Source organism: Aulonocara stuartgranti, assembly GCF_965226115.1.
Source record: "Aulonocara stuartgranti genome assembly, chromosome: 17".
NCBI lineage: Eukaryota > Metazoa > Chordata > Actinopteri > Cichliformes > Cichlidae > Aulonocara > Aulonocara stuartgranti.
Window position 1 is genome coordinate 37,893,533 of NC_138953.1, and position 23,559 is coordinate 37,917,091.

The window sequence follows — 23,559 nt, forward strand, 5'->3', positions numbered from 1 at the left end:
CTCATCAAGGTGAAGTCAGGTGGTCAATTCAAGTGCACTGAGATCACACAGGCCCAAAAAAACTCAGTCTGTTCAGCTTGAGCGACTCTGTGCATGGCTCCACACTTGTTGAGAAATGCGGTTTCACAGTCGCTCTGTAGAACACTTTCTAACATGGTGACTTGTGATGGATTCTTTGGGGGATTTATTATGATGCTTGAAAAATGCGGTTAATCCAAATCAGTGCCAGTTGGCCAATCCTTCCTCTTGGGTCAGAGTGAGATATCTTTAAAAATACTTGGCAGATATTACTGGAAAATAATGAATTCAGCTCATTTTGACTTGTCTTCTATTGCCGTCTTCCAATCAAGATTTCTGTTTACGTTGGTTTCTGCCAAAACACAAAGTAAGCTTCATGTATCCTTTGTGTTATTATTAGATAGCTGTTTCATGTCACTGAGCTAATGCTAGGTAGATAACATAGCAGTCATATATATATAGAAAGCAAAAGAAGAAAAGTGCTAATATGTTTCCTAATCATGTTTCCTGAACTCAGTGGAAAACATTGCTAGGCCAAGGAAACATGCTAAAAAAACATATAATAAGAAGACATAAGAACTTCAGGAAAGATTGTGATTGAATCTTAATTCACTGACATTGGACCACTAAATAATATGGCTGTGGATCTTTCTGACATGGTTCTGCTAGAAAATGGACAATGGGCTTTTCATAGGTTTGGGCTAAATGATCGATGACCCAGTGAATGTATACGCAGATGGAGGACAGAAGCTGCTCTGTGTCTAACATGCTGCTTTGGAAAGACTTCACAGCTACAGTCATATTTTATGACCACTGTAAACGAGCCCTTATTTATTATGTGAAACATACAAATACTCACCATGGCAATCAGCCCATCAGTGCTGGTACTTAGTCAAACTAGCATACTGGTCTGTAACTGCTGACCTCTGTGGAAGACAAATCTGAAAAAAATTCCAGACAGGAGTCAATAAAGTTTTATTAGCACCTTGACAATGAATTATGTTTGGTTGGTGAGTTGGAATGTTTTATTCTAAAAGTGGTCTTTCAAGTGGGTGTGGTTGTACAGTCCTGTTGTTGTCACCTGACTTGTTCCTTGGCACTGTTTTATAACCCACCAGCTTTGACCCAAGCAGCAGTCAGGGCTGTAGTAGCTGCTCTCATGATCACTGGTGTGAAGGGCACAGGGGAGACGGCACATGACACTGATCTGGAAGGAAGTAAGTGTTGACTTTGTAACGACCGAACAGTGACTTTACTTTGTTTGACTTCTTGTGTACTTATATGGTTGATCATAAACCAGATCCATCAAGCTTGTGCGGACAATTCCCTTTTTTTACCTACTAGATCTTTTATGACCAATCTGTTTGGAGCTTCATATTAACAGCCATCAATTTATAAGCTGCTTATGGGTTCTGAGGATCCTTCGTGCACTGTTGTCACGTTCAATCAATCAAAACTAGTATTTCCACCAATTGCCGCTCTGGACAGTCTGTAATCTGATTAGCACGGATTAGACCTACTATATGAAACTCCGGGAAGAAAGACTAATCTTTAACTTTGATTAAAGGGGCAATACAAGATATATATATAGAGGACAGTTTTTAGCACAAGTGATGTTTTGCTTAAATCATTCACTTATTTAAAACACAGTTCCACAACTATTGAATTCCAAAATAAAAGCAAATTTAATCATTCCCCTTTGGCTTTTAATTATTATTATCTGAACTATACAGGATTTTTAAGACCAGTACCAATACGATATCAGTTTGGATATCCAATATATCTGCCAATATGGTAAAGGAAAAACAGACAAAAGGAAGGAAAAACACAATATTCCTTTTGCTTGCTAGCCAGGTAGAGTCATTCATCCATCAACACAGTGCCTGTTTTTTATCACTTGAACACAGTGATGCACATTGAAACTAGTCAGTGCCTGTGTGGCTCATTTAGTCACAAAAGTCCATACAACATTGTTAGTATAGTTTACTTGTTATATGAGTTGAAAATCTACTTGGAGGAACTGTTCTAGTTGGCTAAAAGCGAAATGCATCTACTACACAAAATCTCTACAGACTTGCTACAGCCGCACGTCTCAGGGCCCCTGAAGTTTCTTATTTACTGGTGCGTTCCAGTTGAAGTGGAAAGTTAGAAATCCATAGACATCCAAGTCGAAATTCCCAAATGAAACACCGCTCCGATTCAGATTTCTTTCTGTGAACTTTTTAAGCACAGAACAGCAGGTATTGTGCTGTCATGCTAATAATGCACGAATGGCTCTACATTGCTAAGAAACAGAACAAATCCTGTTTGAACTTGCTTTTCCAACTTTGCTACTGTAGTTCGTTCGTTTTAAAGCCTTAAAAGTGTTCATTGTGATGTCACTCTCTGGCCTCCTGCCAAGAAATAATCTTGTCTTTTATTTCCTGCTTCCTGACTTTCTTTAGCTTTTCAAAATTATTGACAGTAGCAAATGTACGAGTCTCCACAACAATGCAGTCTGCTCATACCTGAGCTGGAACAAGGAAGCAGAGTGACATCATTTATTTACACTGGTCTTTACGAGTCATTGATGCACTCGGACAGGAGAACCATATGTTTCCTGGTTAAATCCTTTGATGTTCTTAAATGAAACTTGCTCTGGTAAGATGTCGACTCAGGGCCGGTACGTTTGGATCAGCCAGCTGAATATTTTCATGTAAAAGTTAAAAACAATGATGTTGTATTTCACTTAAAGTTGTGGTTTGAATTTTCCAGTGGTTGCCTGTTGTGTTGTAGAGGAAACTGTCAGAGCTGATGGTCGAGTCGCTTGATCAGATACAAAGCTGGATAGTGAGGTTTCGTATGATGTTTATGTTTAGTCAATTTTCTGCTTGATCAGTCAACTGGCACGGGGAAGATGTTATCATTAAGCGCACAGACAGGTGAAACTTGATATGCACTGTGCCGGTCTGAGTTTTAATCGTGACCATTGTTTTTTTTCTAAATAAATAATAAAACACTGACAATTATTTAGATGTCTGAGAAATAGCGGGTGACGGCTACCCCAGCAGCAATCTCTTCCCCTAAACAATGAATCAAATGCAGAATGCAAAAAACTGCAGTTCCTTTAATGGCCACTGGAGTCTGACTCCAAAAAGAACTCCATCCCCATAAATGCCCAACTTCAGCCACAGTCTACAACAAGAAACATTTTAGCCCTCGGTCAGAGAGGCCTAGAAACTGTCGCTAGGTAAAAATGTGGATTTCTTGGTGTGCAGCTGCTGGAGGTTGCTGGCAGATACCTGTACTGAATGGAAACTCTCTGCCTTATGCAGCATGCTTCAAAACTTGTAAACCTTACCTTGAAGCATGCTGTCCATTTTTGGTTTTGCAGCTTCACTACCACTGGACTGTAGATGGCCATGGGTGCCAAAATGAATTAGCTAAATACATAATTAAATAATGGATTAAATTACAAATAAAAGTAGAAAATAATTAATAAAATATTAATTAATTTAATTTAAAACATTTAATAATTATGTATTTATTTTAATTGTAATTCATTATTGACACATTTAATTAATTAATTCCTTCCAGTTTGAAAGAATTATAGACACGTTTTATGGTCTATTCATGACAAGTAGCTGGTAAGTATTAGCAGTACGCAACCAAAGTGCAGCACCACATAGCTCTTTGCAACCAGTTACACCTGCCAGCAACTTCCAGCAACCGCTCACCACATGTAGGAATGCAGCTTCCTCCCTAGAGACTGGTGGTTGCCAAAGGGACGCCGACCGTACTCTCGGCTTGTATGACTGAGACCTGAGGTCTTTATAGCTAATTTCCCCCTTACTAACAACTTCATGGTGGATTTAAACGCTTGGATTGTCTTTAAGCTTACAATGACTGTTCTGACTGGCAGGTATTCTAGCAACCAGCTATTGCTGATACCTGTCTGCTAGGAACAGGTCATCATTAAGCGATCAACAGGGAACCAGTTTGACTTTTAAACCTTAAAATGGGTCTCGCTCTCTAATGAAAACATAATAACACAAAGCTGAAGTGAAATCAGCGGTGCCAATTATTTCAGACTCGTACCCGGTAATCCGAGTCTGGCTGTGTTAATCTCAATAATTACTCACTTGTGATTCTGCACCGCTGACATGAGCAAACATGTTGACTCTTCGACAGGTTGCTCATTTCTGTGACGCCACACTAGCTGCCATCATCTCAGTGGGTGCCTCAAATTAATTATACAGCTGTAAATTATACAGCCTCACCTCTGACTGATGACAGAGGTGAGGCTAATGAGCTTACACAGAGCTAAAAACATAGCAGCTGGCCTTTTTGGTTTATCACGTGTCCGTGAATATAAGTGCATCTTTCTTTACTTGACTTGTAGCATCAGTACAGCGATGTGTGGCAGTAGATAGTTTCCATACTTGGTTTTTTTTTTTTCCCTTACGTATAATTAGGTCAGGTTTACTCTGTATACACACCACGTGATTTTAAACTGCCACCACACTTCTGTAAGTCAAGCTCTACCCTTGTTTCATTAATGCCTGTGGGAAGGAGGTGTGCTCACGGTGAGCAGTGGGCGGGGGAGATCTGGCCTCTCAGGTATAATGAGTGCATGCCCTCTGGAATCTCGTGATCCTGTGTTTGCCCACACCCTATAAAGGATAAGGGCCTCTGGCATGTCCTCCTTGCTCTTGTGTCACATTACTGTTTGCAGCTGCACATCTGAAAAACAGAGAGAACAAACATTTGAACCTCCTTTGTCATCCCACAGGTGTCTGTATACTGTCAATATGAGCTACAGCTTGTGATTTATCTACAGGATATACTACCCCTAATGATCGATGACATTTTCCTAGAAACAGAACTTCTCGGGTCATTTTTTCCGTAACCTTAAAGTTCTCTGTGAGTTTTGATATCCTCCTTTCTTTCTTTTTCCAGCGTTCAGCAAATCTGCATTGAGTTGGGCCAGTGATGCCAACCCCAGCCACAAGTCCTGCTGTGCCCCCACCAGATGGTGGGTGGGGGTGGGCTGTGGTACTTGGATCTTTCATCTCCATAGGATTCTCATACGCTTTCCCGAAAGCCATCACAGTCTTCTTCAAAGAAATCCAGAACATTTTCGGCGCCTCCTACAGTCAGATCGCATGGATCTCCTCCATCATGCTCGCCGTCATGTATGCTGCAGGTAAATAACTGGTTAAAACAAAGGAAAAGCTAAATGAAATTTTTCTAACATAGTTAAACCTGTTCATGTTTCGAAAGCCTCTAATAATAATTTGGTATTCTAGAGTGGGGTTGTCATGGGTTGTTGCTACAGCAACTACACGACGTAAAACATAGATCATTTAATTATTGCATAAAAGTATTATGGAAAAGTTACAAATGAATTTTGTATAAGGCGTCATATTAGTTATGCTAAAGAAGACATAAAAACAGACCTCCCACTATGAAACTGATTGAACCGGTCTCTGTCTGCATTTTCAAAATTTAACCCAGAGAACGTTTAATTAAATCATTGTTAAAGTAGAAAAGAACAGGCTTGTTCTCCATATGTCCATAATCTGCTTTATCGTGGCTGCCTGCAATAACTATTTCTCTTGGATCTAACTAAAGTCCACTTGCTGCTCCGTTAACAATAACTGATGGCTAACACAGCTATGGGTTAATTGCTAATTGTTAAACAGCGAACGTCAACATGTCTGCCAGCCAGATTAAAATTTATGATAACTGTTTAATACTTTACTGCTGTTGAAACGAGAGCTTTACTGACTTCTGAAGTTCTTTCTAAAGTGTTGTTCAGTGTAAACTAGCAGCTGTTAGCTAGCAGCCTTGCTTTGGGTTGTTGTGTGTGAGCTGACGGAGGCAAAGATGCTATTGTTGGTATTGATACAGTTGCAAATTAGTATTTTTATTCAGTAATAATTTGTTATTAATTAATATCTGAGTACTTGTGTTTTTGTCAATGCTACAACCTAATAATGCTAAATAACTTGAATCTAGATAGTTGGAGTTAGCAGATGCACCATCTGAAATCTGAAAAGCACGATATGAGGAAAGGCACATAGGATGGGACATGGTTTATTCAATAGTTTCTCTCATCATTGTCACACTGTTTCTACCTGTAAACACAATATGCAGTGACAGAATTGAAATGGAACTAGTTTGTGTCATTGGATCATGACCTGGATTTGAATCCACACGAGATGCTAGCAAAGCATCACATGCACAGCCTGCAGATAACCAGAGAAATTGAAGCCGAACAACAGCAACAACAACAAATTGTAATTCCTTGTGAGTCAGAATCACTTACAGCCTGGAAATTGGGAAAAAATAATCTATTGGTTGTTGATTGGATTTTGAAATAAATTGATCTGTCTTCTGACATGGAAAGAGGCGAATTTTCATTTCACTGAGGCAGAATTTTTATTTCCGCGTACTAGAATTTCTAATAGTTTTCAGCCTCTAATCAAATTCAGAGCACGATTCAGACAAATCCTTTATCTTCTCAAAATGCTGCCACATTGCCGCAGCTGGCCCCTCATTTTGTTTTGAAAAAAGGAACCTTTGAAGGGTTGGAATTTGTTTTCAGCAGGTCGCCCTCTCCACCATATTGCTCTGATCACCTGCTGTATTTCCCCACTTTGGCTTCAAGCCTGCAGTTTCCCGGCTCGGTAGTGCCATCTGTCCACGCTGTAATCCTCCTGTCACTCTGTCGTGTGCTGTTGTCATCGTCAGACCCGCAAAGCTCATTTCCTATGTTGTGTTCAATTGAAAACAAATTTTCATTCAGTAACTATAAGGTAAAGTCTTCTGCTCAAAATTAAGTATTGTGGTCTCATAAAGTAATTTGGGATTGTGAGTAATTCTGATTATGAGTAAACACCTTATGGACAGGTGGCGTTCATCAGGCTGAAACAAGCCAATGGTTGCTGTTCTGGTAATGACACAACCTCTCTAGTGTTCCTAGCGAAACATATTTATCAAACAGTAAAAAACTTGAGTGGTTATTGCTGATTGTCTTGGCTTTTTAACCGATCGCTAACTGCTGCTTTAGCTTAGCAGTGTCTATATGCCGCTATCACGTGGTTACGGCATCAATACATGCGCTTACTGAGCGAGCCGCTCTTGTTTCTCATTCGTTCACATTGATCGCAGCCATTCAGCTATTCATTAAACACCTGCTCTCTTGTTCTGACTCTCACCCTGATGATTCAATCAGAGTTTAACACCTTTCTAATTCCCCACTGCTGCTTTCGTGTGTGTATTGGTGTTTGCACGGCCCTGTCATTACTGTGGAGCTGCCTGGTAATGAGCCGACAGCCCCAGACACCCACAAGTAATAATCTAATTGATCGAAATGACTGAAATGACCTTTTACTTATTACCTCTACCCTGAGCTACCCTGTGTCTCTTCAACCTGCTAAGCTTTTTGATGAACAAAATACTGAAAATGATGGTTTTGGCTCAGTGGATTATAGTTTATAAGCCAGTTAGGTCACATTTGTAAAGTCCCACACGACATGAGATGTGTGTGGAAGGTTGCTGGTTTGATCCCTGGCTCCTCCAGTCAAGGGCGAGATACTAACCCCAAGTTGTTCTGCGATGCATCAATCGGCCTATGAATGCTGGTGAATGATACATAGAAAGCAGTTATAGACAATGAGGCAAGTTGGGCTATTATTACATTCACAGAGAGTTGGGGAATGGCTGCAATCACAGAGATATAGGATGGTGACAGATGGACCCTTAGGCCATCTGTCACCTCGATTCAGAGATGGTCTTTCCCTTTAAACGTAAATGGCCTCCTTGACTCCGCCCTCAAACCAGCGTTCCTCCCTGTCCAGGATGTGTCCACTGGCCTGTAGGTGTAAATAGACTGTTTAGTCCTTAGCTCTTCTGTGTTGTGCCATCTGCTTGTTTGGTTTCCTCGATGTGTAAGACCTGCTGGCACTTAACATTGTACACTACATTACTCTGTTTGTGCCACATAAGGGATCACTACAGGTTTTCACTTAGGCAGGAATTATCTTTCTTCTCTCCTGGATCAGCTGGAGCTTTCTTTAGGCACCTTCCCAGCTTTGACAATCACATTTACTCAGGGACTTCTTGATGTGATGTTCTTCTGCTTCCCTGGCCGCTGTGTCTGTGGGGATGGTGTTCGCTCTGTGTTGTAGCGTCCTGATGGCACCCAGTTTATCATCCACATCATGTCAACCTTAGCATGCTAAGCTATCCTTCTGTCAGAGGAGGTTAGCATTAGGCTTATACTTCAGTTTCACAGAACCCCGCTCCATATCGCCACTTTGGCTACTTTTTGATATTTGTATTGATCTCTTTTGTTGTTATTTTATAGGAAAAATCAAAAACAATATCTAAAATAATAAATAATAAATAATAAGCTAATCTTTCGCTGCGGGTCTATAGCCCTGAGCATTCAGTTATGGAACCAGACATTTTGAGTGGCAGTACAACTGTGTAGCTACATTTCAGTTTCAGTTTTTGCATGACAGAGCTTCCTCTACAGAAGCTCTACAGATATTGCTACTAAAAATTTGCGTAGTCATTTGCTTGCCCTGATGTGCATATCACCTGGCTGACAACATGTTTTCCAGAACAAAAGAACTATCGATGCTATTCTTTTGTTTCTCTGTAAGAGAAGGTGTGGTTAAAAGCTGTAAACCCAACATGGGAAATCTTTTGTGACGGCCTTTGGCATACTTCAGCCCTAGAGTGCAATCCTGCCTCGTATTACATCAGGCAGCAGTGAAGCAACCGCCAATGATCCACTCAGCACAGCGAGTGTCGCACTGTGATGATGTGTTTAATCTGCATGCTGTGTGTTTATGTTGGATTAGTGTCGCTAATCCACAGTGAGAGAGAGAGAGCGCTGACCTTGGCTGTGGAAACGCTGCACACTGTATCACTCTCACGGTTAGTCTTAAAGACAGGATACAAAGGCTGGTTTCTCATAAGGAATACAGCCAAATATTTTGTTTTTAATGTTTTACCTGGTCATTTTAGAAAAATATTAACAATAATATTGCTTATGATGATGAGTAAATATACTTTTATACATTCATTTACTCTTATTTCTCAGTGGAAAAAGTCAATGGGAACCTTGTTTCTTGAACTTGAGATGTCATTTCCACCTCATTAACACCTTAAGGTTGCTGTATTTGCTGCATGTCAAAGTGATTGAGCAGTCCTTTTTACCACACTGCACAGTAGCTGAAAAGAGAACTGTTGCCAGTGACGTGCATGAATTATCATTAGAAATGTGGATATTGTGAGGAAACATGTAAGTGTTGTCGTCTCTTTAAAAATGAGAACTTATGTAACTTATTCAGAAGCACCTCTGTGGTGAAAACTTTACCCGCCCTGACTGATCATGCCAGTGAATTTCAAGTACCTTTAAAAATCTGCATTTATTTTTTTTCCGGCTTAAAGCCACCGTGTTAGCATCATCCAGGATGTTGCTGCTTACTGCTCTACAAGTGTAAACTTTACATCAAAGCCTCTTGTGAGCCCGAAAATTTGGATAAACTTTTATCACATAAATAAACTGGGTTTCGGGCTGGTTCACTCTCCGTTATTTCCCTTAAAACATCCGTGTAATGGGTCGGCGGTGAGTCACTTCAAAAAACCGCAGAACAGCTTTTAAAAGTTGTTTGCCTCCATTTCTGTCAACTCTTTATCCTGTTTGAAGTGTGATGGATAGCCGGCATCTATCGTGAGCTGAACCAGCCTCTTCGCTTGCAGCTCACATTAAAGTCTCGTGGAAAAAAAAAAAAAAAAACCTGTTAGACGCGTCTCTATATGTGTCATTCCCTTTTGGGATCTAGGTGCTTATATTTAGTTTGGGTCTTTGTCCACTGTGTAATGAAGTCCACGCTGTGTCTGGCCAGGAGATGATAAGCCCTTTTGCAAGAGAGGTAATGTGCAGGCTCAGGGGCTTCCTCATCTTGGCCGATTCGGGTCCCGCCAAGCCCCCGAGAATACCGATCACTGCTGCGGATGCAAATGAGGGGAACTTTCCTCAAGGTCGAAAAAAGATTCATGCAGAGCAAATTAAGTGAGATGACTCCTTGCCCAGTGTGGCTTTTTAAATTGCATTGGGCCTGGCAGAAATATGATACACCTTCTGCCTGGTAATGAGAGCATTATTCAAAAAAAGAAGAAGAAGAAGAAAAAACATCTTTCATTACTTTTCTCTTTCTGTTCGATTTACACCTCCTGCACTTAAAATTCAGCAAAAAGGTTAGGAGACGGGGTGAGTTAAAAGATGCTTAGATTTCTCAAACAATTCTTATTGCTGCCTCATTATAAGCAGGGTGCTTTGTACAGAGAAAGCAATCAAATGTTCTCACACATCTCAAGTGGAACAAAATGTAAACAATAGAACATAAAGTGCCACAGCAGCAATATAATCTGAGTTGTTGAGTCAACCATTTTTAGCTAAAATCAGTGAAACGAGCAGCAAAGCAGAAAAATGTGAATGAAAATTCATTCCAGGCCCAACAGAGAATAACAAACAGTAAGTCATTAAGTTAGAGGAGATTTTCCCATCACTGTTATTAGAACGGAAATGGACTTTCTCTGCGTTTTTTTTTTTTTTTTTAATGCAGGAAGAACTAGATTTTAATGACAGCAAGAAGCACTGCAATAGCTTTGAAGTGCACTTAATGCAAGTGCAAGATGCAGGCTTTTGTTATATGAATCCCATTTCAACATTCTTGACATCATTTTGTATATAATTGTTATTTGTTTATGTGGATGTAGTACATTTGTAGCATTCATTTCATTGTTTAGTAAAATTATTAGTAATGTTGTTACATATTGTTGGTTACAAGCTGTTACTGTAAAGTACATAACACCTAACCCCAACCAATCACAGCAGATGGCCCCGCCCCTCCCTGAGCCTGGTTCTGCTGGAGGTTTCTTCCTGTTAAAAGGGAGTTTCTCGATCCCACTGTCGCCAAAGTGTTCGCTCATAGGGGGTCATGTGATTGTTGGGTTTTTCTCTGTATGTATTACCTTACAATATAAAGCGCCTTGAGGCGACTGTTGTTGTGATTTGGCGCTATATAAATTGAACTGAGTTGAATTAGATAATAATCATAAACAGTGTCATTTCCTATATGTTGCTAATACGAACAAAAAGGCAGAATTTATTTTAAGCATAGTTTTTAAGATAAAAGATATAAATGTTTGACCTTATTTGACCTTGACCTTGAAATGTCATATGATTTTAAATCATATTTCGGTACTTTTTACATGTTGACAATACACAGCACCTGCACCAATCATAGTTTATAAGTTACAAGGCTTTTTGTAAATTTTCCACCAATAAATCATTGAGTTTATTTTGAAAACCTTGGTGGATGCAAGCTAAATTTGGATGGATTGTGACCCCACTCTACTCCCCTTCAAAGTTTTATCTGAATTCATTCAAAGATTTTCAAGCTATTGTGTTTAGAGACAGAGTGACATGCACACCAAAAACACAACCTCCTTGGCGGAGATAATACAGTAAATACCTGTGGTTATCATCCTTACTAATATTTTAAAATATTTTCATTTTAACCCTGAATAATTTGATGATTTTTTTGTGTTGTTGACCCAACTCCAGTTTCTATTAGCTTAATAGAGCGATAGCTTCAATTTCCATCTTTCAACTTGTCTTACTTTCTGACTCTATACACTACAGCTATAGCTTCATGTTTAACTCTTATGAGTTTTGCTTCCATTAGCACCAGGCATCTATTTCCATTATGGTAACTAGTAGCATACAGTGAAAACTTTGTACTAACAGTTAGGACCCTGATTAAGCTGGCAAAGCGGTGAGATAGCAGTTAGCAGCTAGAGAGCCAGATATTTTCCTTCATGAGTTGCTGAACCAAGGCTGAGGGTTAATATTGGATTCAAATTTACTAGTCTACTAGTCTTATTAGATCATTATATGTCAGTAATGTGATTACATGGTGTCCTGTTGACCACAATTGTCCAAATATACTACAGCTTTAAAAATTAAAGCCTGACTGATGTGGAATTTTTGAGACTAATGATGATAATGGTGATAAAAAGAAAAAAATGATTCTTGTTCTTTCTGACACATGAAATGTAATTCGATTTCCCTAACATTTGTTATGTGTAGTTAAGCATTTGCTTGTTTACACTCTTCCCAACTCTGCTGGGATCAACTGCTTGTTACATTTGTAGCAATCTAAACAGTGTTTGAATGCTTGAAGGGTGTTTCTCCAGTCTCGACTTTTCAAAATTTCTTTGCCCACAATTTTGTTCTACATGTACAACAACAACAAAAAAAAACCTATTCTATTCAATTCTCTTCCATTATAACGTTGGCTGATAATATCGATGTGTGAATAAATCAGGCAGGCTCCACTGAAAGTCTTGCTCAGTGCTGGATTTCACATTGGAAGTGCATCCTGGCTGATGAATTCAGTGCTGAGATTCATGGATTTCATAATGAAGGTGCATTCGGAGATTTATTACAAGTCATACATACCTACAGCTCATAGCATAGTAAAACTATGGAAGTGCCTTTGTGAGATCTAATCAGTCTTTTCCTATTAACATTTGTTTAATAATATTCACACAGACCTCTGTTTTTTCTTTTCATTAAGTCATTTAGATAACATGGTTACATTAGGGATTTCTTATAACCTAATTAACCTAATTTAAGACTTTGGCTGTGAGCTTTCAGTGTCATTACATGCTGAAGTTGCATAATTAGTGACCTCACATGCTCGCAGTAGGCGACTCTTTTGTATCCCTTACAAATCTGGATTCAGTGAGTAAACTGAATGTTTTCTTAAGGCTGTTTGTTTGCACAGCCTCTAAATGTGCAGCCGGGAGAATAAAACATTAGTTAATGTATTTCGACACAATGCATTTTTTTACATAACTTAAACTTGTCAAATGGAATTTAAAAAGTAATTTTACATGCAAGTCTATTCTGTTTAATCACACTGTCACTTTACTTAAATTAATTTGACACACGATGGTGGGAGTGCCTCGTTTAAAAATTGAAACAACCTAGTTTCTGCTATTAATAGCTGCTGGGTTCTGGGTGGTGTTCGGCGCTAACAAGATTAAGTCATTATGCGCTCACTTTCAGTGATCCTGACAGCTGTAAACATGCAAACATGTGGTTTGATTTTCTGTCTTCTATATTTTGCAGGTCCCATCAGCAGCATACTGGTGAACACATATGGCTGCAGGCCCATCGTCATGATGGGGGGCTGCCTCTGTGCCCTGGGCATGATCTCAGCTTCCTTCTGCACTAACGTGTTGCAGCTTTACATCTGTATGGGAGTTGTTACTGGTAAGTCCATCTGAATCCGTTTAAATCCATTTTGGGTTAATTTGATTATTCATTGGAATCTGGTTAGAAAAGAAAATAGTTTGCTGTATATATTTAAGTCATTTTCTTTTATTTAAAATTTTGTAAGATTAATCATTTCCATATTTGGACGTGGCACTTGTTTCATGTTTTCCAGAAATCAGCTACAGTACAGTACAACAGTATCAATACAGAGCATTAAAATGTCACAAATTTACCATCTAATGATCAATATTCACATGTGGGGAACAAACCATTTAGTGTCCTGTTGTACTGTTAAACTATTTAATAGCTTTTTAAATCATTCGCTTGCAATGCATTGCATTAGGAAGGGTTTTTTTCTTACCTCTTTATGAATAAAACTCAAGTGCAACTGAAGAAAACACCATCAAATAGAAAACTGTTGCAAAAGCATGAAAAAAACATACAAAAACAACAGAAATACTAAAAACAGCAACAACAAAAAAAACCAGCTGCACTTTCCTTATGTTTTGTGATTTTTTTTGTTTTTTACTTCCACTGTGTTTTATTCATTTTCCATTCTGTTTTTTTTTTAAAATATATCCAGTGTTTTATTCAAATTGTTGTGCTATTGCAACATTTTTCTATTTGCTGGTATTTTCTCTGTGCAGGCAGTGTGCACACTGCTAATGCTGTTCCACAGCAGGGATAATGATGACCTTTTTCATTTCGTGCATTAGCCTGCTAATATCAAGCCTCCTAATAAGCACAAATTATAGTTGTGGCTGACAGGAATGTCCTTAGTTTTATAGATTCAAGCCAAACTGCTGCTGTAGCATAGCTATAAGCACCAAAGCAACATCAACAAAAATCCTTTTTTGCTTAAAGCTATTCTTATAAGTCTTTTTTTTTTTCAAACTTTATTTTAATTTTAGTTCTTATTTAGGTAAACAAAAAAATAAAAGTAGTATTATTGTAACTGCAGTTAAAGCACAGTTGTTTCAAGTTCAATGCCTTTCTTTCAATATAGGACTGGGGCTGGCCTTTAACCTGCAGCCAGCGTTGACTATGATAGGGAAATACTTCTTTAAGAAGCGTCCGATTGCTAATGGGCTGGCAATGGCAGGCAGTCCAGTCTTCCTCAGCACCCTGGCTCCTCTCAACCAGTATCTCTACAATCAGTTTGGCTGGAGAGGAAGCTTCCTCATCTTGGGTGGCCTGCTGCTGAATTGCTGTGTGGCAGGTTCGCTCATGAGGCCTTTAGGACCTCCACCTGGCAAGGTCAAGAAGGATGAAGAGTTGGCCGCCATTGCTACCACGAGCAAGGAGAAGCGCAGTTTTTTGCAAATAGTTAACAAGTATCTGGACTTATCTCTGTTCAAGCATCGTGGCTTTCTCATTTACCTGTCGGGCAATGTCATCATGTTCGTAGGCTTCTTCGCACCTATTGTTTTCCTTGCTGCCTATGCAAAGGACATGGGTGTAGATGAGTACTCTGCTGCCTTCCTGCTCTCAATCCTGGCTTTTGTGGACATGGGTGCCAGGCCTTCCATGGGGCTACTGGCCAACTCACGCTGGGTCAGACCCAAGATCCAGTACTTCTTCAGCTTTGCTGTACTGTACAATGGAGTATGCCATATCCTCTGTCCACTGGTTGAAAGTTACACTGGTTTGGTGGTGTATGCAATATTCTTTGGCTTTGCCTTTGGAATGGTCAGCTCAGTGCTGTTTGAGACCTTGATGGACCTGGTTGGAGCTCAGAGGTTCTCCAGTGCTGTGGGACTGACCACCATTGTGGAGTGCTGCCCAGTTCTCATTGGGCCACCATTAGCAGGTACAGTCTTTCTGTTTTTGAGCATATTTCATTCATTTACCTGTTTCCATTCAATTTAATGCTGTCAAGAACAACGAATGATAGCATCTATTTGCAGTCAATAGATCCTGGACTACTGCAGCTAGTTGAAAATGATACCAGTCCTGAAAAACACTTTAGTATTTTGCCCTCCACAAGTTAACCAGCTGATTGGTGGAATCCCAGAAATGGAAAATAAATGATTTGGCAACACAACTTTAAGGAAAACACTGACCGAACCCACAATTCAAAATTAAGTGACATTAGCTGAAACATGTTTTCGGTATAGTGTACCTCAGTTTTACATGTGATACTCTAAAATGTATATTATTTATATCTTAATATTTTCTGTTGTCTTGCAGGGAAACTGGTCGATGTCACAAAAAATTACAAGTATATGTATTTTTGCTGTGGAGCTATTGTGATTCTGGCCAGTATTTGGCTCTTCATCGGAAACTTCATTAACTACAGACTCTTAGATCGTGAGCGCAGGCGTGCAGAGATGTACAAACGGACTGAGACAGAAGATCCGGACCAAACTCTGGATCAAAAGGAGGCTGATGGCGAAGCCCAGGCCACTGAAGAACTGGTCGACGAAAGTCAGAAAGACGAGCAACCTATGCAGCGGGAAACCAACATCTAGATTGTACTACTCTGCAAACACCTCACTGTCACCACTGCTGCAATCTTGCCACACCCTCCACTATGATCAGACTGAGCTCCGAGCTAAGAGGTGCCTCCCGGTGTTCCGCCAGGCTCTATCTGGGGTCCTCTACTTCTCTAAAGCCAAAGCAACAGCAGTGTTGTAGGAGAGGCTGTGAGGGATAAATTCTCTTTGACAAAAAGTAAAGTGTAACATACTGTTTGCATGTGAAGAGGCTAAAAGTCAAAATGTTTGTGGTAGTACTAACTGTATTTTCTTTTTTCCAACATTGAGCTTGTATCGGAAATACTATAAACTGTGGCGTGTGGAGAAACACTCACATGACACAGTGGCTGTTTGAGTCAGTACAAGGGAATATTGTTTCTGTCCTATAAAACTAGGACAAGTGGGAGCAATTGTAGCAGCAAATTAAAAAAAATTGGCAGATAATTTTGAAACCTTCATCAAAGATTTATCTGCTGCCGTTTATTAAAATAATAATAGTACTGACTCTGTTTTAAATAGATTTTCTGTGTGACCCAACAGAAAATATCTTTCCATTCTTCCTGCTGCGTCTTCTGACCTGAATGCATCATAATTCCAACAGCACCAGCAACCACATGTTTAAAATAAATAAGCCTCCTTAACAACATAACTGGTAAATAAGATAGGGGTTTTTTGGCATTCAAAGACATTTCCGTCACTTAAACCAGTCTCCGTTACTTGTGATGTCTTGACCACAGACTGCTGATAAAAGATGGACATAACTTCTGATTCATAAACGCAAAGCCAGTATGGAAGTGCCTTAAATATGCATTTTTTTTAATGGCCACTGGGGGGTGCAAACAGTAGTCCAGTTTAATGAAGGTCAATACAGATCACTAGATCTTATTAAAATGACATAAATTTTCATTAATTATTGTGCATATAAAACTTAAGAGTATCCTTTTGGGCATGCTTTGTGATTGACACATTGTTACATTGCAGGACTTCCTTTTTGTGGGAACCAATCCTTTCAAAGCTCAAAGGTAGCGATGGAAAAAATGCTTAGCTCAAGGCTTCGCATTGGGACTTCTTTAACTGATGCTTAATGACATGGTGGTTAAATCCATCTTTTATATACAGTCTGTTCTTGAAGTTGAACTAATTTCAACCTCTGGCTTCAGCCAACAAGCAATTTCATTGCATTTTTTTCAGCATCTGGGTTGTTTGAGGTTCTACACCCATATTGGACAAGCTAAATGGAGGGTGCTAAATTGCTAGTGCAAATAGCTTACCAGAAAAGGCAGATGAAGGAATCACCTTTGGCCATAGTAATGAACACACCCATTCTACAAGTATCAACATTTAAATGCAAAGTTGTGAAGAATGGGACTGTACCTAATTGCACTGTGCTTTATATGGCAACTGGGTGCCCTAAAATTCCAACTTCCATAAATAAGGTACAGATGTGTTCACAGCTGGCACCTGTGTATTATGCTGTCCATCTGAGAACTCTAACTTTATGCAGTAAAAGCTGCCAAAAAGTCCAAGCTCTGATCGGGTCATAAAATGCTACGTTAAATGTCTTGGGTCCCATATTCTTATACTCACATATACCGTGTGCCGCACTAAAAGTGAAATGGCCACACTTCATTCCAGACTTCATTATGAAATTGCTGCAATTCAGTGAATTTAATTATGGTTGAATGTAATTTCCTCTGTGGGCCTTAAGAAGGTATTAATGACTAAAAACCATCGATTACGAGTGGTTTTCTACATATGAAGCCCATAAGCAATATGCTCACATTGTAACACAGCTATACAGGGAAACATATTTATAGTGACCATTGCCTCTCCATACTGTGATACATTGCCTTAAATCTAGTGCAATCAGTGCAGGGGAGACAGTGAAAACTTGATGAATCTTGATAAATCTTTGTGTTAAACGTGGTCCACCTCTTTGGTTTGATTAACTTCCCAACTCATGAGAAATCAATGTAACGTGTGTATACTACGTGATAAAGCTTTAAGTAATTGTATTCTATATGCTGTAGTCATTAACAAACTAATTCACTAACAACCCGCGCACCAGTATGTTAACAAAATGAAGGAACACGTCACTAATTAAGAAAAGCTAATTGTGTCCAAGTGTGTCGTGTTCACTCAGATATTTTGGTTGTTATAAATGTCAGTGTTGTTCAGTATGATATCCATTACATGTGTATTTTTGTAAACGTCACCCTGCTGTGCTGCTGATCAGTTTTTGTCTGAAAACCTGGAGCTAAAAATGACCAAATGATATCCTGCCACAGATAAGAAAGCCAAACACATTTGCAAGTAATCATGAACATACACACTGGTCCCTTTATAAATGGTGGGATGTGTATTCAGAACTCTGAAATCCTGATATCAAGCTGTGTATCAGTGGTTCAACCATATCTTGTCTTTATCTAAGACTCATGATAATAGTGCTGTGATATCCTCTGTAGGTGGGTTTGAATCGGCTGCTGTTTTGCTTGTCTGTGTGAACTCTGGTATGAGTATTGACCACTGCTGTGTTCTTTGTTTGTTTTGTTTCTTGCAAGTAAGATTGTTCAGTTTCTTTGAGCTCTTTTTTGTCCTGGACTTAGTCTCACATATATTTTCCTTTAAGAATCACTTAATCTGAATCTCCTGTTATGGCCGCTTGTCTCCAGAAATGCACTTTAGTTCATCAGCATTTCATTCCCGTATCACACAGTATTTTTATATACTGTCATGTCTGTACCCTCCTACATTTAAAGTCTGTGAATGTTACTTTATTCAGCCTGCACTTAATTAGTGGAAAGAGGTTCACTATGAATGCTGCAAAATCACTTCTATCAAATAGCACTGCCCCCTGCTGGTTTCAAGCCACATGAAAGGTCAAGAAAGCCAGGTTGTTGTTTGTTACATTTACCTATTTATAATATCAAAAACAATTAATTTTTCATGGGATAAATGCATGAGCATTTTTCTTTTCTAAACTATATTTTCTTGATATTTATAGGTTGAATTATACACAAATAACAAAGCAAAATCTTGTCATGTGAAAATAAGGGGAATATAAATTAATTTCAGTTTCAGTTTCATTCCTATTTTTTCCAATGCCCAATTTTCCCGGTAATTAAAATGATGCAGTATGGATAATGTTATTTATGCAAAAAAAAAAAAATCATATACCATTAAATTTAATGTGTGATAAGGTAAATAACATGCTTGGAATGTTCTTATATTTACATATTGACATCCAAAACAAGCATTTTGTGTATTTTTTTAAATTACGTTTATTATCAATTATAAGGTGTAGCATCTCAAAGATTGTGTTTATTTTCTTTTTATGTGTGTATATTTAGAAAGAAGACATTTATTTTGAAGTTTGCTTAAAACCAATTTTAGCAGAGCGATGACATTTAAGCGAATAATAATGACTCCTCCCCCTGTGGCATTATTTTTTTAAACACAGTTAACTATTAAGCAGCTTAATTTATTATCCTGGTGTGTGGAGGAGGTGTCACTTCGCTGTAAGATATATGCAGATGCTAACGTTGTTGGACACTGGACAGCACTTTGCAGCTAACACCCTTAGCTTGTTGAAATGACAGCAGATTGGAGCTTTTCATTCATATACTAAATAATATAAAACAAATCGTGAACTGTTAACTATAATGATCTGTTTTTCTTTGAATAATGTGTATTACATTTCAATAAAATTATTTTCTTTTTGTATGAGAATTTGGGGAATTAGAGGTTTATTCTCAGTTAAATTTGTCTTTTTGTGCATTTCAAATTACCTTTAAAAAACACAAGCAAACAAAATTCCAGCTTGCAGGTGGAATCTTCCCACACGTGTATCACACTGCTTTATGTTGATGTGGATATCAGTATGTGTTGCTGCTGATTGTATAGAAGGTCATTTGCTTCTGGGAGGAGGAGGAAATGTAAGCTAACTGTGCCTTATTGTTTTAAACTGACAGATATAAACATGGACAATAGTGCAACTTCTCCCCTTGCTTATGTTGTGTGTATGTTTACACATCACTGCAGTCCTTCTTTTTACTCTAAACGATCAACTTGTGTAAAGGAAAGGAAAAAGAAATTCACTCCATATTTAAACCACATATGAACAAATACGCTGATGATGTGAGAATGTGTATGCACTGAATCTGGAAAAGTATTTTTTGTCATTTGTCTGACAGAACTCACTATGTATTGTGTTTATGGAGCTTTGTACACATAGTCACACATCCAGATATTTCTGTGTATGTACACATGTACGTTTTTTTGTGCGTGTGGTGTGTTTGGACCTTCATACTGTAGTTTGTCTCAGCAGTAATCTCAGTGTCTTTCATCCTTCGAGTACCAGATGTAATATGCGCTTTCAATCAGGGCAACTATCCTGTACAACATGATCCTTTTTCAGATTGCGTCACTTATTTCCACTACCTCTGCAACTGTCATGTCAGAGTGGGGAACAGAACCACACGGGTATAGAAAATTAAATTATGTTTTTGTAACTAATATAAAGATATCACAAATCACATTAGCTAAATAAACTATGTATGTATTCAAATGAACGATTGTCCCTGACTTTGTTTATGATTTTACGTTTTGACTGATAGCTAATGAAAGTTAAACCAAGCCACAGACTGGATATAAAGATGGACATAATGTAGCCTCCACCTGTGAGGTTTTTAGCAGTATTTTACCTGCACTCTCTCTAATGGCCAACAGGAGGCGACTCCTCTATTGTCAGAAAGAAGGCTAGTTGATCTAGAACATAGTTACCTTTCCACGTGACTTAAATTAGCTCTTCTGTAAGCAAATGCAAAGACATCATTTTATCACAAAGCTATAGATCTGTAGATATATGAAGTCTGGCAAGTGCCGAGTGATGTTAAAGGGAGTGAATGCTGACGCCAGCCGAGCAGCTGAATTCAACAGGTGACAAAAGCAGGAATGAGCAGTCATGTAGCTATAATGCTACATGTAGCATTATAGACTCCATTTCTGTCTGATTCTGTTGATACAAGAGTTGCTTTTCCTCCTTCTTTGGAATGTTTTTCACCAACTTTTATGTTTACTTTGTTACACTTAAGGATTGTGTGTGGCCTGATTAGGGTAGGAATTATCAGTGATTGGGACTGTAACTATATTATACTGTTAATTTTTGAATTATGCGATTTTGTATCTCAGGTCATTTTGCAGGGTGACATAAAAGTAATGTAATGAGTAGTTTAATGAATTAGGCTACGTCCACACGTACACGGGTATTTTTGAAAACGGAGATTTTCCGTTTTCGTTTTAAAAAATAATCCCATCCGCACGTAAACGCAGAAATGAAGGAAAATGCTGCTAGGAACATGCCAAAGCAACAGGTGGCGATATATTCCTAACCGTGTAGAAATGTTGGCCAATCAGAAGTCTAGAAGCCTCAGTGGGAAATAGTAAACAAAGATGGGGCATAGAAGCAGAACCGAGTCGTATGTGTGGAGGGACAGTAACTGTCAGAGGTGTGGACTCGAGTCACATGACTTGGACTCGAGTCAGACTCGAGTCATTAATTTTATGACTTTAGACTTGACTTGAAAAAATGTTCTAAGACTTGTGACTTGACTTGGACTTTTATACCAATGACTTGGGACTTGAATTGGACTTGAACCGGTTTACTTGAAAAGACTTGATATTTTACCCCAAATATAAAATTTAACATGCATATTATATAGAGATTGAAAATGTGACGTCATTCACGGGTAGAACCGCAAAGGATTCTGGGAACTCGTGGCAAGCGGTAGTAGCGCACGCAGGCTTTCAATTAAAATCAGTCACACAGCGATAAAAAGAAACACAAAAATGTCAAGAAGCTGTTGTATTATTAACTGCAATAGCCGGTCGCATGACAGCCACGGGAAGCCGACGGGTAAAGAGATCGGTTGTTATCGGATTACGTCGTTGAAGAGAAATTGTTCGAGCCATGTTTCCGAAGTAACAAAGAGGCGACGGGTGTCCTGGATTGCAGCCATTCAAAGATCAAATATAACGTCCCAGAACACTCCAGCTCACAGGTTAGTCTGCTCCAAGCATTTACACGAAGGTCAGTATTTTTTAATAGTTAATACGTCATTTTCATAACATAATTGGTGATATAGGTTACAAGCAAGTCTGGCGCTGAACAGAAATTGTCGTGCTATGCTCCTTTGTTTATTGTGCATAAATAGTGAATTGTCCTGACACAATATTGCGTTTCGCTTCTGTTATTATGGTACATTGACAAAAACATATACTTTTATTCACAGGATAAAACAGGTTTTTTGTATCACTAATTGCCCAGTACGATTACAGCATACAATATTGTTGTCACTGCTACATTTCTGTAACGCGTACCAGAAATTATTTCCACTACTAATTAATTACCGTTGAGCTCAAAGGTTATATTAATAAACGGTTAAGGAATGTGTATTTATGACGACGATTTGTGAGACTGGTAAACTTATGATACGTACGATGGTCTTTCGTTCTACACGCTGTATTTCAAGGTCCTGCACCCATCTGTCGGTAAACTGTACCTGGGCTTGTTGCAGTGACCTGAAGTTACTAAACTTCATGAGTGTATGCACTCACTCCAAGAACCGTATGATTATAAATATGCTACGATGAGATAGCTGACTTCATCTAACTAGCAAATGTTGTCCAGGCTACGTTGGTGATACAGTTTTTTTAATGTATATGATATTTTTGTCATGCGATTTTAAAGCCGGTCCTACAACCGCATCCAAGAATAACATGCAGCTTATCTCAGAACTGTCGGTGAAAATTATTCTTGGAGCTAGGTTTAATTGAGCTGCATTTTAAAGAGGTGCAATTTCACAATTTGTGTATATTTTCAAAGTTCACTATTTTGTCATGTGTTGAGAAAAACACAGATTTTAAAATTACATGGTCTAATATTTACATTTAGCATAACTGCAACATTATTTTTTTCGTTGTTTTTTTTAAAGACTCGAAAGGACTTGAAATTCAAAGTTTCAGACTTGTGACTTGACTCGGACTTTTACACCAGTGACTTGAGACTCGACTCTGACTTGCCTGACATTACTTGAGACTTGACTTGAGACTTACTTGAGACTTGCAAAACAATGACTTGGTCCCACCTCTGGTAACTGTGTGTGTATATGTGAGCATTTAAACACTGCAGAGAGTACAAGTAACAGTATTGTAGAAATTAATTTCACCGAAACAATAACGTGGCGCACAGTGTGACGTCAAAAAAGGCGCACACCTTTGACGCTGCGTTTTCTCCGTTTTTCTCGTCCACACGTAAATGCAAAAACGGAGTTTAAGAAAATCTCCACCCTGGCAGGTGTTTTTAGAAATCTCCGTTTTCAGTGACCGAAAACGCCGTTTACGTGTGGACGAAAGGTGCAAGCGCATAGAAAAATCTGCGTTTGCAAAAATACCCGGGTACGTGTGGATGTAGCCTTAGTGTCTATAGCAGGGCCGATATCCTGAAACTTTTCCATGTGTCCGTGCTGCAACACACCTGAATAAGATTTGTAGGTGATTAGCAAGACTTGACTGCATGCTGAGGTGGCAACACCTAACCTTACTTACACTTTTATTTAAATGTACTTAAGTTTTTTTTTTAAAAAGCACTTCTAAAACTAGTTTTATTGAACCATATTCATTCATGAGCTGCTGTAACATGAATCAAATGGCTGAATT

General features: G+C 38.7%; 1 protein-coding gene and 1 long non-coding RNA gene across 5 annotated transcripts in view; one reads left to right on the top strand and one right to left on the bottom strand.

The window, feature by feature from the left end:
- The window catches only part of LOC309692562 (monocarboxylate transporter 2), a 37,405-nt gene extending 16,991 nt beyond the window's left edge, over positions 1-20,414 (top strand). For 2 of the 3 annotated variants that reach the window (XM_082511179.1, XM_082511177.1), the window contains exons 2-5: positions 4,957-5,203; positions 13,220-13,363; positions 14,373-15,176; positions 15,557-20,414. In XM_082511179.1, the coding sequence (XP_082367305.1) occupies positions 4,990-5,203; positions 13,220-13,363; positions 14,373-15,176; positions 15,557-15,837 (1,443 nt within the window). In that variant the 5' untranslated portion in view covers positions 4,957-4,989 and the 3' untranslated portion in view covers positions 15,838-20,414. Of the gene's footprint in view, positions 1-1,159; positions 1,236-4,956; positions 5,204-13,219; positions 13,364-14,372; positions 15,177-15,556 lie in introns of those variants that run through there. The other variant, XM_082511178.1, reaches the window with a different exon arrangement.
- LOC309692566 lies at positions 931-4,599 on the bottom strand. Of its 2 annotated transcripts, none has more exons than XR_014272364.1 (3): positions 4,583-4,599; positions 1,100-1,225; positions 931-959 (listed from the first exon to the last, which is right to left on the bottom strand). It is a non-coding gene; the product is annotated as an uncharacterized lncRNA (long non-coding RNA). The 2 variants fall into 2 exon arrangements; XR_014272365.1 differs by lacking the exon at positions 4,583-4,599 and adding an exon at positions 4,140-4,478.
- Positions 20,415-23,559: the final 3,145 nt, after the last annotated feature.